The sequence below is a fragment of the Pararge aegeria genome, chromosome 4 (genome assembly GCF_905163445.1).
Source record: "Pararge aegeria chromosome 4, ilParAegt1.1, whole genome shotgun sequence".
NCBI classification, from domain to species: domain Eukaryota; kingdom Metazoa; phylum Arthropoda; class Insecta; order Lepidoptera; family Nymphalidae; genus Pararge; species Pararge aegeria.
The window spans coordinates 15,079,653-15,092,884 of NC_053183.1; the positions used below are offsets into that span (position 1 = coordinate 15,079,653).

At 33.3% G+C, this 13,232-nt stretch overlaps 3 protein-coding genes across 5 annotated transcripts; 1 reads left to right on the forward strand and 2 right to left on the reverse strand.

Annotated features, from left to right (window-relative positions):
• Nucleotides 1-1,034: 1,034 nt before the first annotated feature.
• Nucleotides 1,035-3,579, reverse strand: LOC120623365 (HIG1 domain family member 1A, mitochondrial-like). Its single transcript, XM_039889347.1, has 3 exons — nucleotides 3,443-3,579; nucleotides 3,089-3,194; nucleotides 1,035-2,362 (listed from the first exon to the last, which is right to left on the reverse strand). Exons 2-3 carry the CDS (start codon nucleotides 3,180-3,182, stop codon nucleotides 2,172-2,174), a joined length of 285 nt encoding a protein of 94 aa, XP_039745281.1. The 5' UTR covers nucleotides 3,183-3,194; nucleotides 3,443-3,579; the 3' UTR covers nucleotides 1,035-2,171.
• A 3,022-nt stretch (nucleotides 3,580-6,601) lies between these two features.
• On the reverse strand, nucleotides 6,602-10,855 carry LOC120637942 (beta carbonic anhydrase 1). 2 transcript variants are annotated; one of them, XM_039910014.1, is made up of 5 exons: nucleotides 10,633-10,855; nucleotides 7,900-7,984; nucleotides 7,633-7,820; nucleotides 7,370-7,558; nucleotides 6,602-6,861 (listed from the first exon to the last, which is right to left on the reverse strand). In XM_039910014.1, the coding sequence occupies exons 1-5, from the start codon at nucleotides 10,723-10,725 to the stop codon at nucleotides 6,652-6,654; spliced, it is 765 nt and encodes a 254-aa protein (XP_039765948.1). In that variant the 5' UTR covers nucleotides 10,726-10,855; the 3' UTR covers nucleotides 6,602-6,651. The 2 variants fall into 2 exon arrangements, with proteins under 2 accessions (XP_039765948.1, XP_039765949.1); XM_039910015.1 differs by lacking the exon at nucleotides 10,633-10,855 and adding an exon at nucleotides 8,223-8,267.
• LOC120637940 (serine/threonine-protein phosphatase 2A activator-like) lies at nucleotides 8,351-13,017 on the forward strand. Of its 2 annotated transcripts, XM_039910012.1 has the most exons (3): nucleotides 8,351-8,420; nucleotides 10,493-10,613; nucleotides 11,758-13,017. In XM_039910012.1, the coding sequence occupies exon 3, from the start codon at nucleotides 11,758-11,760 to the stop codon at nucleotides 12,742-12,744; it is 987 nt and encodes a 328-aa protein (XP_039765946.1). In that variant the 5' UTR covers nucleotides 8,351-8,420; nucleotides 10,493-10,613; the 3' UTR covers nucleotides 12,745-13,017. The 2 variants fall into 2 exon arrangements, with proteins under 2 accessions (XP_039765946.1, XP_039765947.1); XM_039910013.1 differs by lacking the exons at nucleotides 8,351-8,420; nucleotides 10,493-10,613 and adding an exon at nucleotides 10,874-10,955.
• Nucleotides 13,018-13,232: the final 215 nt, after the last annotated feature.

A 13,232-nucleotide genomic window follows, 5' to 3' on the forward strand; every position in this document is an offset into this window, starting at 1 on the left:
CTTCTTGATTATCTGTCCAGGTTATCCTTACGTGTAAAAGCCCACCAACTTATACTGCAGTTCGTCGTGGTGGTTCGTTTCACAAATAATCTCCTGCCCAGCCATGGGAATAGGCAAAATTGTAAAGTAGATTACCTACATTATTATTGTAATTTTCAACAAACCTAAAAAGGAGGAGGTTCTCATTTAGACTGTATGTTTTATTTGTACATTTCTTTTTTGTTTGGTATGTCATACATTAAAGGTGGTCCCATTTAATTTGGTATCGAGGGAACGGAAGGGACGATTTGAGTATTTTTTTAGTTAACTTGAGCGTTTTCTTTCTAAAAGTACTATTTAGTCACGACAAACTGATGATGAACAAGACAAAGCATGGCCAAAACATTACAATAATAATTATTACAGTAGGTTATGTTAGGTTAGTAGCGCTTCGATTATATTAGGTATACGTGTAACAGAATTACGAAATAATATTGAAGGAAGCAAAAGTAGGTATCTTTAATAAGGAATCATCCTGTAAAAGCCAAAACCGAAATATTACTTCACAGGCTTTAGTAGTACATTATGTATTGTCGCTGAGACTAATCTGAACCCGAAATAAACTAAGTTTTTGAGTAAAACACTGCCAAATTATGTACTGAAAAAAATCAGATTCAGCCCTAATATCGCATGTAAAATTAACCTTAAGTGACTACTGGTCACGCTTATACGCGTCGCGTATGCGCGTTTAGGTCTTTAGGTTCACTTAGTGTTTTGAATTCGGTTGCACGGGAAACTAAATATGTTTTTTGTTTCAATATTTTTGCAGGGAAGCACCCTTATGAAATATACTCATGCATCCTTCAACGGTATTTCCTAATTCGGTTATACGTTGCATAAAATGTTGAAGAAAATATTTATTTCTTGCTTTTTAGTCGTTTTACAAAGTCGTTTGTAAATGTAACGTATTTGATTGAACTAGATTTTTTAAATGCAGTAGGGATTTTGTTTTGAATATTTTAAATGTATAGGGTTAAATAATGGAATAAAAGAAATTAGAAGCAACATATTTAATAAATATTCATTTTACCTTAAAACTATTGACAGTTATTACAAAATTTCTAATTTATCACAAAAAATATTCGAATTGATATTAATTTCAAATACATAATTTATGTAAGTACTTTTCTTTATAGTCTACCACAACTGCCATTGTATATCTTCTAAAATCACAGAACACAAACTTAATATGATGCATACATTACTTAAATAATATGTTAAGTTAAATAAGTATGTATAACTTTTAAGATAAACCATAAATTGATTTTTTAGTTGGTCTGTTGGTTGTATGGAAAACATAATGTATGAATTTTGACTTCTACATAGTGGAGATTTATCTTATATAAAATTAGCTAAATCCAATTCCAAGTAATTGAGTAGCAACTAATAATGTACTGTTATAAATAATTGTAGCATACATAGTACATTGTTACTCAATGCATTCCATTGTTTAAATTAAGATAAGTATTACTAATAGATTAAAATAAATTGAGATTTTACAATAATACAAAACAGGTGAAACAACATGGTTCTTATATTTTGTGTCGAGATGTTGCCCGATGTTGTTGTTAAAATATTTTAAGAGTGAATTCAATAATATTATGTTGACAGTGCTAAAATTTAAGATTAAACCTTATAAGGGGAACCACAATTACATTTTGTTCCCCATGAATCTGTTATTTTTTTAAACTAAAAAACCCTAGAATTGTAAACTGTGTGTAAAACTGTAGAAGGCAAAGATACAAATTTTGAAGGCATATCCTATTTAGACTACATATTTAAACAAACATCTACATTCAAATGTTACAATGTCTAGTACAATTCTGTATCTTTTATCGTAAACATATTTATATCAACTGTTTTACTGTAAACTTGTACTGTGTTCTTTTAACTGAAAAACTCAAATATGGCTTGCCCAGTTATTTGAAAAATTTATTTTTTGTTAAGTTTCCCTCAACACTGAAATTGGTATTTATGGTTCAAAATTGCTGCTACTGAATTACTTTAGCAAATGAATAGTTTAAGAGAAATAAAATTTAAATAGCACATAGTTATCCAGTCAATTAGTTTAACATAAAATTCTAATTGCAACTACATTACTTTAGTGAATTGGCTACTTAGAAAATTAATGATCATTCTCGCTTTTCACCTTTATGTAGTAATCTTTGGGACAAGGAATATGCAACTCCTACAGTAAGAGCAGCCACAACTGTGCCTTGAGCTGCAACTCGCAACTGCATGAGAAATACACTAGTGCTCATTTTCCCTCTGCTCTTGTATGCATAGGCTCCATAACCACAGACACCAATCAATCCTAAAATACCTGCACAGAAATTGATAAATATAATATTTCAAGAAATTATAATGTAGGGTTGATGTATGCTGCTGGATAATAGTACTAGTGCTACTATACTATGCCCATGTAGAGATCCTATGAGAGATTGCAGGGCTTAGAGAATATCATTACAAATAACTCAATCTATATGAAAATGATCCATGTGACCATCAGTGAGCGTAAAACAGTAAGATTAATTTAGCAATTATTCATTTTTTTGATAATTGTTGCCTGCATTTTTTGTCTCTTTTTACTAAGATTGAATAGTTTAAAGGTATTAACAAATCCAGTAATCCTGTGGGAACCATTTTCAGAGATAAAAAGTAGCTAGTTAAAAGGGCCAAGAGTAACATAATACTCTTGGCCCTTTTAATTAACCCTATGCCAAAAATGAAGTTCATCGGTTACTTAGTAAGGTCAAACAAACAAACTTATGCATTTATAATATTAGTGAGGATGTGTTTATACTTATAGCCTCAATAAAGGAGAATAAAAAAATAGTAGCCCAAAAAATAGGAAAACAGATAAAATTTATGCATCTGCATATTTAATTGGCTAGTTCATGTAAATCTAACCTAGAACCTAAAGTTGCAGCAGCAGTACCAGAGGGGTCATTTATATTACATTTGTGCTACATACTTTATTCAGGTACTTAAAGGTGAGTAATTGGGTGTAAGAACACTATAACCTATATTGACCTTGAAAGTAACATACCTATGATCATAAACGGCGAATCCTTTGACTTCCTTGCAAAACGTTCAGTTTGAGATTCATCTCTATAGTCAAAAACTTTTTGTTGAGGATTCATGTTGAGATTTCACTGAAAACAATTTTATTATATTGAAAACAGCAAATTGCAACATGATTTGTAATCGTAGATCAGTTGAAGATATTCGTAATAATTCAAAAAATTATTATTACTATTATATAATAGTAAATTATCAAAAGAACGTGTAAAATATATTATAAAACTGGCACCAAACCAAAATAAAATGAAGATGATTTTTAGGGCTGACTTTATCGGCATTCTATGTCGTAAATGCATATAATACAAGCAAATTTATTTACCTTAGGCTCCAGTCGAAAAGTTTATATGAATTATATAATTTTCAAAATTTCCCACAACATTGCATCACAAAAATGGGTAGCCTTCAATCGCACAGCATTTTTTGTTGACGAACGATGTTGAATGAAAAAAAAATTTGTGACATCATGACATTGACATTTGCTAATGGAAACAGATGCCAATGAAAATAGTCTATGAGCAAGTGAATTGAATAAATTCATTCGTAAGCCATAAACAAGAGTTGAATTAAATTCATTTGTACAGTACCTCATAAGTTTAGTTATAAGCCATTTAACAATAAGTTGAAGAAATTCAAATTTATATGTAAGATTTTGTACCGCTGCAAAATATTTTCTCTAAAATCTACCACTAAAGGGATCAAAGCGAAGGTTGTATGAGACCTCCATTCTTTTGAAGGAAAGTGATTAAAATCTACATAATTTTCAGTAAAAAAACCTCTAAAAGCGTTTTTTTGGACAACCCTTATTTGGGATATAAATTTGTAAAGGAAAATATATTATGTATTACAAATAGTACGCGGGCAACTCCTCGTACTATTAAATTTGAATCTGAAATTAAAGATTGAATCACACTTGACGGACCTGCCCAAAGTCCCCAAAGTTTCATTGTACAAAATCGTATAAATTAAGTTGCAGTCCGCTCTTAAACTGTGACGGAACTACACATCGCTGCCAAAATTTTGTGTCTGAACTATAGACGGGAGTTTTAATATTGAATGTAAGTCCATTATTTTATACTAATATATAAAGCTAAAGAGTTTGTTTGCTTTAACGCGCTAATCTCAGGATCTACTGGTCTGATTGGAAAAACTATTTCAGTGTTGGATAGCCCATTTATAGAGTTAGGCTATAGGCTATATCATCACTAGCACCAAAGGAGATTAGAAAATGTTACAAAATTAGTGTATTTATTCTTTTCGAAATTACTGGACTGATTTAACCATTTCTTTAAATGAAAGCTAAGCTAAGAAGAAAAATGGGCTATAATTTTGTTTAAACGAATTGGAGATTCATAAGAAAATTGCAATAATGTAAGCTGATATTCATTATTTGGCGTGCGCTGAGAAAACTATTGATAATACATTATTAAATATTTATTACATACTTCTCATTATTATTACCTGCAAAAAAATCCGCGAGGGAGTATATCTCACTATCATAGTTAAATCGCATTAGCAGCTTTTTTAGGCTAAAATTTTATTATATCGCTGGTAGTAACAAAATTGGTTTTTTTAACAAGAACTTGTAATTTTGGATTTTTATTCGGGCTTTTTTCCCAAGCATTTATAGTCGAGAACCTCTCTACAACTACTGCACTGTAGATGTGAATCTTTTTAACGGAGATTTACAAATGCTATATGCATCGTATTGGTAAAGATTGCACTTTAAAGAAATTTAAAATCGAATAAGTCTAATAGGCTGCGGATCGAACTGGGTTATATGTGAGTTTACTTTAGGTACTTATAGGTGAACGGCACGCCACTAGGCTATTGCATAGGCCATTGCGTAGCATTGTCTCATATTGTTTGCATAAGTTTAAAGAATGTGTTAAAACACATTTATTACAGCGAGGTTATTATACAATTGATGAGTTTCTTAATGACAAGGTTGCTTGGAAGCATCCGGCTCCGCTTTCATCTCTCACAAGATAGAAAAATGAATGTTAAAATATAAAATGTAAATTTTTGATGTTGGAAAAGAGCAACTGCTGAGTTTCTTGCCGGCTTCTTCTCGGTAGAATCTGCCTTCCGAACCGGTGGTAGAGTCACTACACACGGACAGACTTGACGTTTCAAAAGTGCTTGTATTAGGCCTACTTGAAATAAATGAATTTTGAATTTTTTGAATTTTGTTTGAATAATTGCGATATATACCGAGATGCACATCTTAGTTTACCACATCGACTGTATTCCTCGATTTGCATTTAGCATCACACTATTCTTTTAATATACACAATATAGATGGCACCACTATTAAGACCGAAAGTCTTTTTATTTCATTAAAACGTATCGTTTCCACTGCAATTATTTTTTCCAAGGCTTAATAAATCACTATTTTACACACGTTTAAATCAGATTATGCGTAATATAAAGCGTTGTGACTATTTTTTTACGGAACGGAATGTACGTAGGAGAAAAAAAACATCAGTAGTACTACACTTAAGTTTATTGCAAAACGTCTCTAAAATAAAGTCCTATAAGGGTCCTATAAGGGTAGGTCGTATAAGGATACGGGATGCTTTAAAAACTAAAACAAACGCAGAAGTCGCGGGCAGCAGCTAGTAATTGATAATACACATTTTTATAACGAAGAATTGGCAGCAATCCCCTATGCTACTTCTACATCTATTGCGATCACCAACCCCTTCTGCCCAGTGTGGAAATTGTGGGAAAACCCCCTTTTGGGAGAGGCCTTTAGTCCAGCAGTGGACTATCGATGATATTTCAGTTATACTTTTTAACAGAGTAAAATGACTTAGAATCTTTTTCTATCATATCGTACTGCTGGGCTATTTAAAATAAATTACTAATTATACCGGCCGGGTTGATACCAAAATGTGATTTATATAACATTATAAAAAATTAGTACAAAAATAAAAAGGTATAAAATGCGAATTTCATCTTATGTAAATTGTTATGCTTAACATTAAACAAATATATAAAATAAATTACTAATTACTTTTCATGCATTCTTGCTTGCAACAATCGTATTTCGCACCCTGTTCGAAATCAGTCTATATCTTCGTATTGAACAAGAAATATTTAGTTCCATAAACTACTTTATGTCTAAAAGCGATGCTATCTATGTGCAATACTGTGCTATTTAAACTGTAACCCTCGAAAATAGTGCTGTTTTAAGACACTCAGTTGAGTAAGATATGTAAAACAGAAACCGCACCAATTAGTACATTTTAACAAAGTAGCAAAGATAAATATGTGTTTTATAAAGTATTATAGAATTAAATTTTTTTTTGTAAATATTAATTCACCATTCAACCTTGGTCCCTGTCTTATATGTTATTTAGGAATCTGTCGATTTTATAAATATTAAATGACTCAATGATTTATTATTTTATTGAAATTTTAATGATATATTTTCATTAAATTTTTTAAATATGAAAGCATTATTTAATACAACAAAAAAAACGAGATAATAAACTAAATAACTATACTGATACTGACATTTCAGATTTAGGAATAATATCTCCTGATTTCTGCTAAAATTATTTCATAACTTGATTCGTCTATTATAAGAAACCTTTTAGCTCGTCTGCTAAAATAGTATATATCTCCTGTATAAATATCGAACCACAAAGCATGTATATGTAAGTCATGCTTCTGAAGGCGTTTTTTTAACATTCCATAGGATGCAATGTTCTGAAGTTGTTGCAATGTGTTAACCTGAAATAATATCACATAATATTTAATTTTGATTATAATCTAATATGTATTCATTAACTTGTGTTAACCCGAGGAACGAGCAATCCGATAATGCATTAGATTAAATATTACGGATGGCTATGGGCCCTCTCTCGTAGGTGCGTATTATCGGACGACAATATCGGGTGCGTTATTTGTATTCACTTATTTTTGCATTAGGACGGCCACAAAGTTTACGTCATCAATAATAACGACGCAATAAGAGTAGGACGCTTTCGGTTACCGTCCTATAAAATTCCCGTATGAGTACTAAAAACATTTTTTATAAGGACGTACAGTACGATCTACCTGCGTTAATGACGTTAGAACTAGTAGTTCCTGAAGGACGTAATTTTTTAAACAATAATAACGCATTTGGGTGGCATTATCGCAAAAAAGCATTTAATATAATCGACCAATAATGACGCAACTGTAAGAGGGAGCGTTGATGGTAAAATTTATTTGAGGATGAGGATTAATATTAATATACCTGAGACAATTTATCTTCAATACAAAATTTGTTTTCAGGATCAATATATGCTACAAATTTTCTCTGTGGCGTTTCAGCAGTAAATAGTATTGGCTTTTCAAAATCACCACCAATATCAAGAAACTTGTCTAAACTAGATTTCCCGTGAGAACAGAGCCATGATTTTAATGGAGAGATTCTTCTTTGTTCCTGTGGAAAAGACATATTCAGAAATACAAAGTGTTGTATTAGTGTCTAATAATTAGAACTCGTAAAATACATACTATACTCGATTCTTCTTTACTCTTAAGTTTATACAGTAGATTCATGGCTTTGCAGTCACTATGTCCACACACAATTACGTGTCTGATATCATTTACAATACAGCTTAGTTCTAAGCCAGCGGGTTCACAACTAGTCATCTCATCTACAAAATGTTGTGAATGGGGTATAAGATTTCCAGCATTTCTAACTGCAATAAAATTTATCATTATTAATATTATTTAAATATGATATATTAAAATCCAGTAGTACAAGAATACAATACTTACCAACAAACATATCTCCTACACAAGTTTCTGTAAACCTCGTGGGTATCATTCTGCTGTCCATGCAAGTGTAAAATATGGCTTTTGGCTAGAATAAAAAGTAATCAATATATTTCTCAATGTAGGTAGGTGTTAAGTAGTAGTTAGTAGTGAAATAAAGGTTGATTTGCAGTTTTCTCGAAAATCTTCCTTTACTATGTGCCAAGGAGTTGTAGCCACCTTGCTCTTGGTCTAAAGCGTGTATTAAGGTAAACCGCACCCGGCGGAACTAAGCGTAATCAAAATGTTCTTTTAATTAAAATCTGAATCAAATTAAACGCTACTACCGCTGCAGCGCAGTTTCGTCCAATGTGGTCCAATCTTGGAATGACTGAAAAGGCATTACTGGACGCTATATATTATTTTATTCCAAAACATACTGTTAAAATGTCAAATGTCGAATGTCATTATGCTTATATTTTCGAATGTCAGTGTCATCTGTCAGTGAATATTTTGATTGAAACTGACAAATTATATAAAATTAGGTATGTTTTTTTTTTTTTTTTTTTTTTTTTTTTTTTTTTTTTTTTTTTTTTTTTTTTTTCGGCGGGAAACTTCGTACATGGCGGACGCGGTTTTCTCAAATTTTTCTTTGATTTTACTGTAAACTCGTCTTGAAAAGGATTTGGTGTTGTTTATATTGAACTGTAACTTGGCCTGTCAATTTGTGCACACGTGTTAGTGAGATTCCGGTGTAATTTCGGTGTTTTATGTGAATTTACACAGCAGCAGAAATAGTTGTTATTGGTGATATTCGTATAAATCTAACCGTATTTGGTGTTGGTTAAATATTTATTATGTGTCTGTAGTTATAGTGTTTCCAGTAAAATGGATCTAGATACACCTCCTGAGCCGCCCGACCCGGGGGCATCAGCCTCGTCTCGCAAACGACAAGGAGAGGATACCAACGTATATGCGGCCAAAAAAACTATAACTGATCCTACTCAGGTAAACCCATCCGTTCAAAGCCTTTACATACATCCTTCCTTCACCGAAGGCGCCAAGTCATACTCTGACGATGATAATGGGCCTTTTATCGTCCAAGTCTCACGGGAAGTGGAGGACCCATCCTCTGGAGCGTCATTACGGGCTATAAATTTCGGTCAATTCTTGCACAAACACAAAATTGGTTCAATTATCCACGACGGCGTCAAAAATATAGGCCGCAACAAAATTACTGTAGAGTTTACTTCTGCCCAAGCTGCCAACAACTTTCTGGTTAGTCCAGTTTTGAAGTTATGCAAATATAGAGCTATAATTCCCACATACAACATAACCAGAATGGGGCTGGTGAAAGGAGTTCCCGTGGACTGGTCGATGGACGAGCTTGTTGATTCGCTAGAGCTCCCGCCTGGCTGTGGTGAGGTTCTGAAATCAAGGCGACTGAATAGAAAATCTGTCACAGAGGGTGTCATCACTTGGGTGCCTACCCAATCTGTTGTCCTAACCTTCAGGGGGCAAATGCTTCCTGCTAAGGTATATTCATACCACACCTCACTGCCAGTTGAAACATATAAACTTCCAACAATACAGTGCCAGAACTGCTGCCGTTTTGGCCACATTAAAACAATCTGCAGATCTAAGCCCAGATGCTACAGATGTGCTCAGCCCCATACAGGTGACTCATGTTTGGTCATCAAGGAATTATCTACATGTTTACACTGCTCTGGTAGTCATTTTGCTACTGATAAAGACTGCCCAGAATTCTCCAGGCAGCAATCTATTAAAATGGTCATGTCTCAGAATAATAAATCTTACATTGAAGCATCATCTCAGTTTCCTCCTGTCCGCAGGTCCTATGCTGAGATAACAAAAGAAATGTTTACTCCTACTAATGTAACTTCCTCCAAAACCTCCTACCGGCAAACAGTTTTCCGCTCTCCTCGTCCCCGAGCTCCTCTAGCAAAGGGCTACGATAAAAAAGCTGTTCAGACTATTGTCGGTGATTACTCCCCATCCCTTCCTAATGGATGCGCTCTCAACAACAATGTTGAGAACCCTCCCTCCCAAGGTAAAATGCTTGAGTTTATCTCCGAATTTCTACTTAGTATTGTCGCTCCATGTAGTGAAATTCCCTTACCGCCCAACGTTGCCAAAAACTTAAGCCAACTTTTTAAACTACTCCAAAATGGGCCCAATAACCCTGCTACAGTGGAACTGTAAAAGTTTACGTCCCAAGAAACATGAGTTAACCTTCATAATCCCACCATTCTTCCTCCCAAAGTCCCCCGTCCTTTGAGTGTTAAATGTTTTTTAATGTTTGTTTTCAGTCCTTATTGTAGATTTTTATGTAAATATATAGTAAGTAATAAAATTAAAGTATAATGTACAAAAAATATCCGTGTAAGATATATATGCATGTGTTGTCTGTGTCCTTAGGTTAAAGAGCTAACTAGCTAATAACAACTATTTCTTGGTACAAATTCAAAATTAACTTTTCATTAGTTTCACCGATCAATCTCCTTCGTGCCTTCTTCATCTACAAGACATTGGCGAAATACCTTGTGCCCAGTTGGCGCAGACAAAAGCCATAAACAAGAATTGAATTGAAAATTAGGTATTCATTGTACATTCAACATTGATTATTCCCATTTCTTAAAATAATAATGCTTTAACGAATACCCATTCAAATTGTTCACTAGTTTCTCCGTGGTATATTAAAAAAGTGTAAAAGAAAGGTTAGTTGCCGCTACATACCACCGGATTATCCTTGACTTCTTGGAACTGTTTAACCATGGTTGCCCGGTCCAAAATACGATAACGCATGATACCCCGCAATATTCGATCCATCGTGGGAACTAAGCAAGCCTTAGCCCGCTACAACTAGGTCAAGAAATACGAGGGCTTCGTCCATGTGTGTAGAGTAGATCCGTTTTGACATCTCTGACCTTCATGTGCGATGCCACAAGCTTATCGCGGGCGACCTAAACTATTACCGTATTGAGGCAAATTAAATCGGAATGCGTAATTAACGCTACGTAGATATGATGCTCAATTAAGAATGTACTTTCTGATGATTAGTAAGTTTTATCTATCCAAATTTAAGTAGGTACAGAGATTGATTTTTTTAATATGTACTTAATAATTTTCTTAACAATTATTATGATGGTTAATTGTTATACTCAGCCTATTGATGTCATACCACTAACTATAGGCTCTTATAGTATTCATTATCTTAAAATGTTAAGGATTATTTAAACAATATAAAAGCTTGGGTGTGAATTGCTCTAACTTCATAGCTTAATATTAATTTACTGTGAGATGGTTATAACAAAAAAAATACCCAGCTAAATTTGTTTTGGGCTCTTTACTTAAGAAGGGTTAAGAAGGGTTTACAAGGGTCCAAAACGCGCCCTTAGACCAGGGCGCGTTTTGGACCCTTGTAGCTTTAGGTTTAAGTTGGCAAACAAAGTCACCACCGTCACCATCCCCTTGCAATTATATGTATGAACGCTTCATAAATGCCTATGATAGGCCTACATGAATAAAGAATTTTAATTTTAAGTCAGTGATAATAATGAGGACTGTTGACCCAACCTGCTTAAACACCACTGAGATGGAGAATCCAACTTTGCTAATTATACTTTGTCCAATTGAATATATTAAGTGTTAATTTCTTAAAAATCCCTGCACAGTATTATTCTTCAACGCAGCCTATTTATATACTTACTACTAAAGGAAGACACTTTATATTTTTGTTTAATTATTTCACAAAGCTTATTTCAAATTACACCAAAATCCTTAAACTAGCAGGATGCCTGCCACAGCAAACTGGTTTTGAAATTATTAATTATAATTACATTGTATTTTGATGCATTACAGATGAACACCGAAAGTGTAATTGGCGATGGAGCTAAAGTGGAAAAGGCAGCTGCACCACTTCCCATTAACCACCGTTTCCTGGAGCCTGAGAAAGCAGTAAAAACAATAACCGATATGGCTATATGGGAAAAGTCAGAAGCTTACATGGAATACATAGGTTTTATTGCCACTCTGAATGAGGCTATCAAAGCTAAACCATTATCTGTTGATTGTAAAGTTTCAGAGAATATCTCTAAGTTAGTTAATTTGCTAGAGAAACTCGACAAATTGATAAATGACTTTCCACCTGTAGAACAGCCACAGAGGTTTGGTAATACAGCATTTAGAGATTGGCTAGCTAAAGTAAAGATGAATTCAACAGCAATGTTACAAGAAGTAATAAATCCTGAACTACACTTAGCAATACCAGAAATAAAGGTCTACTTGGAGGAAAGCTTTGGTAATGCAACTAGAATAGACTATGGAACAGGCCATGAAATGTCATTCATTATGTTTCTTTGTTGTCTTTATAAAATAGGCTATTTACAATTGGAGGATAATGTTGCAACTGTATTTTTAGTATTTAACAAGTATTTAGATATTGCGAGAAGATTGCAGCAGACCTATAGAATGGAACCTGCTGGAAGTCATGGAGTCTGGAGTTTAGATGATTATCAGTTTGTACCATTCATATGGGGGAGTTCACAACTCATAGACCAGCCCAGAATTTATCCTCCCGCTAAATTCTTAGAAGAAGATATTATTGATAAATTTGCAGAGGAATATATGTTCCTCTCCTGCATTAAATACATTAAGGAGGTGAAAAAGGGACCATTTGCTGAGCACTCAAATCAGCTATGGAGCATTAGTGCAGTAGGCTCATGGTCCAAAATAAATCAGGGATTAATAAAAATGTACAAAAAAGAAGTCCTGGCAAAGTTTCCAGTGATACAGCATGTTTTGTTTGGCTCCCTTCTTCCAATACGTAGATTCCCAATCCAACATTAATAATAACTCAGTATATTTAACTTAACTGTACTTTATTGTGTAATCTTTTCTCACTTCAATTTAATGTCTTGTTATTTGTGACAGTGCACGAAATTCAGTATTAAAGTTGTGTTTGCGATAGTGCTTTTGATAGTAATTTGAATCAAATTTGAAATGTGATATATTAAATTATATATAGAATTAATTGTACTACAAACATTTTTGTACTAAGGGTATTTTATTCACCAATGCATTTAATAATTAAACAACATTAAAATAGGTATTTATGTTTAATGGGATTTATTTCATAAATTAATAGAAAAAGGGCTTAAATTTTTTTTCTATTTACCTACTCCACTGTTTTAGTTTTTCTAAATACTGACCATGTATAAAGTCTGTATTCAATAGAAATTTTAATGGTAGTATGTTATGAATAAACTTAAAAATAAAGAAAAACACAATTTGCCATATAGTTTTATGGTAATACAACACTAGACCAAAAAGAGATT

Coding starts and splice junctions, on each gene's coding strand:
- LOC120623365 (XM_039889347.1), bottom strand. CDS start 3,182: ATGAATCCTCAACAAAAAGTTTTTGACTATAGAGATGAATCTCAAACT. Junction 2,363..3,088: donor TTCGCCGTTTATGATCATAG/GTATGTTACTTT, acceptor ATTTCTGTGCAG/GTATTTTAGGATTGATTGGT.
- LOC120637940 (XM_039910012.1), top strand. CDS start 11,758: ATGAACACCGAAAGTGTAATTGGCGATGGAGCTAAAGTGGAAAAGGCA.
- LOC120637942 (XM_039910014.1), bottom strand. CDS start 10,725: ATGGATCGAATATTGCGGGGTATCATGCGTTATCGTATTTTGGACCGG. Junction 7,985..10,632: donor AAGTCAAGGATAATCCGGTG/GTATGTAGCGGC, acceptor TTTTTATTCTAG/CCAAAAGCCATATTTTACAC. Junction 6,862..7,369: donor TTGAAGATAAATTGTCTCAG/GTATATTAATAT, acceptor ATATTATTTCAG/GTTAACACATTGCAACAACT.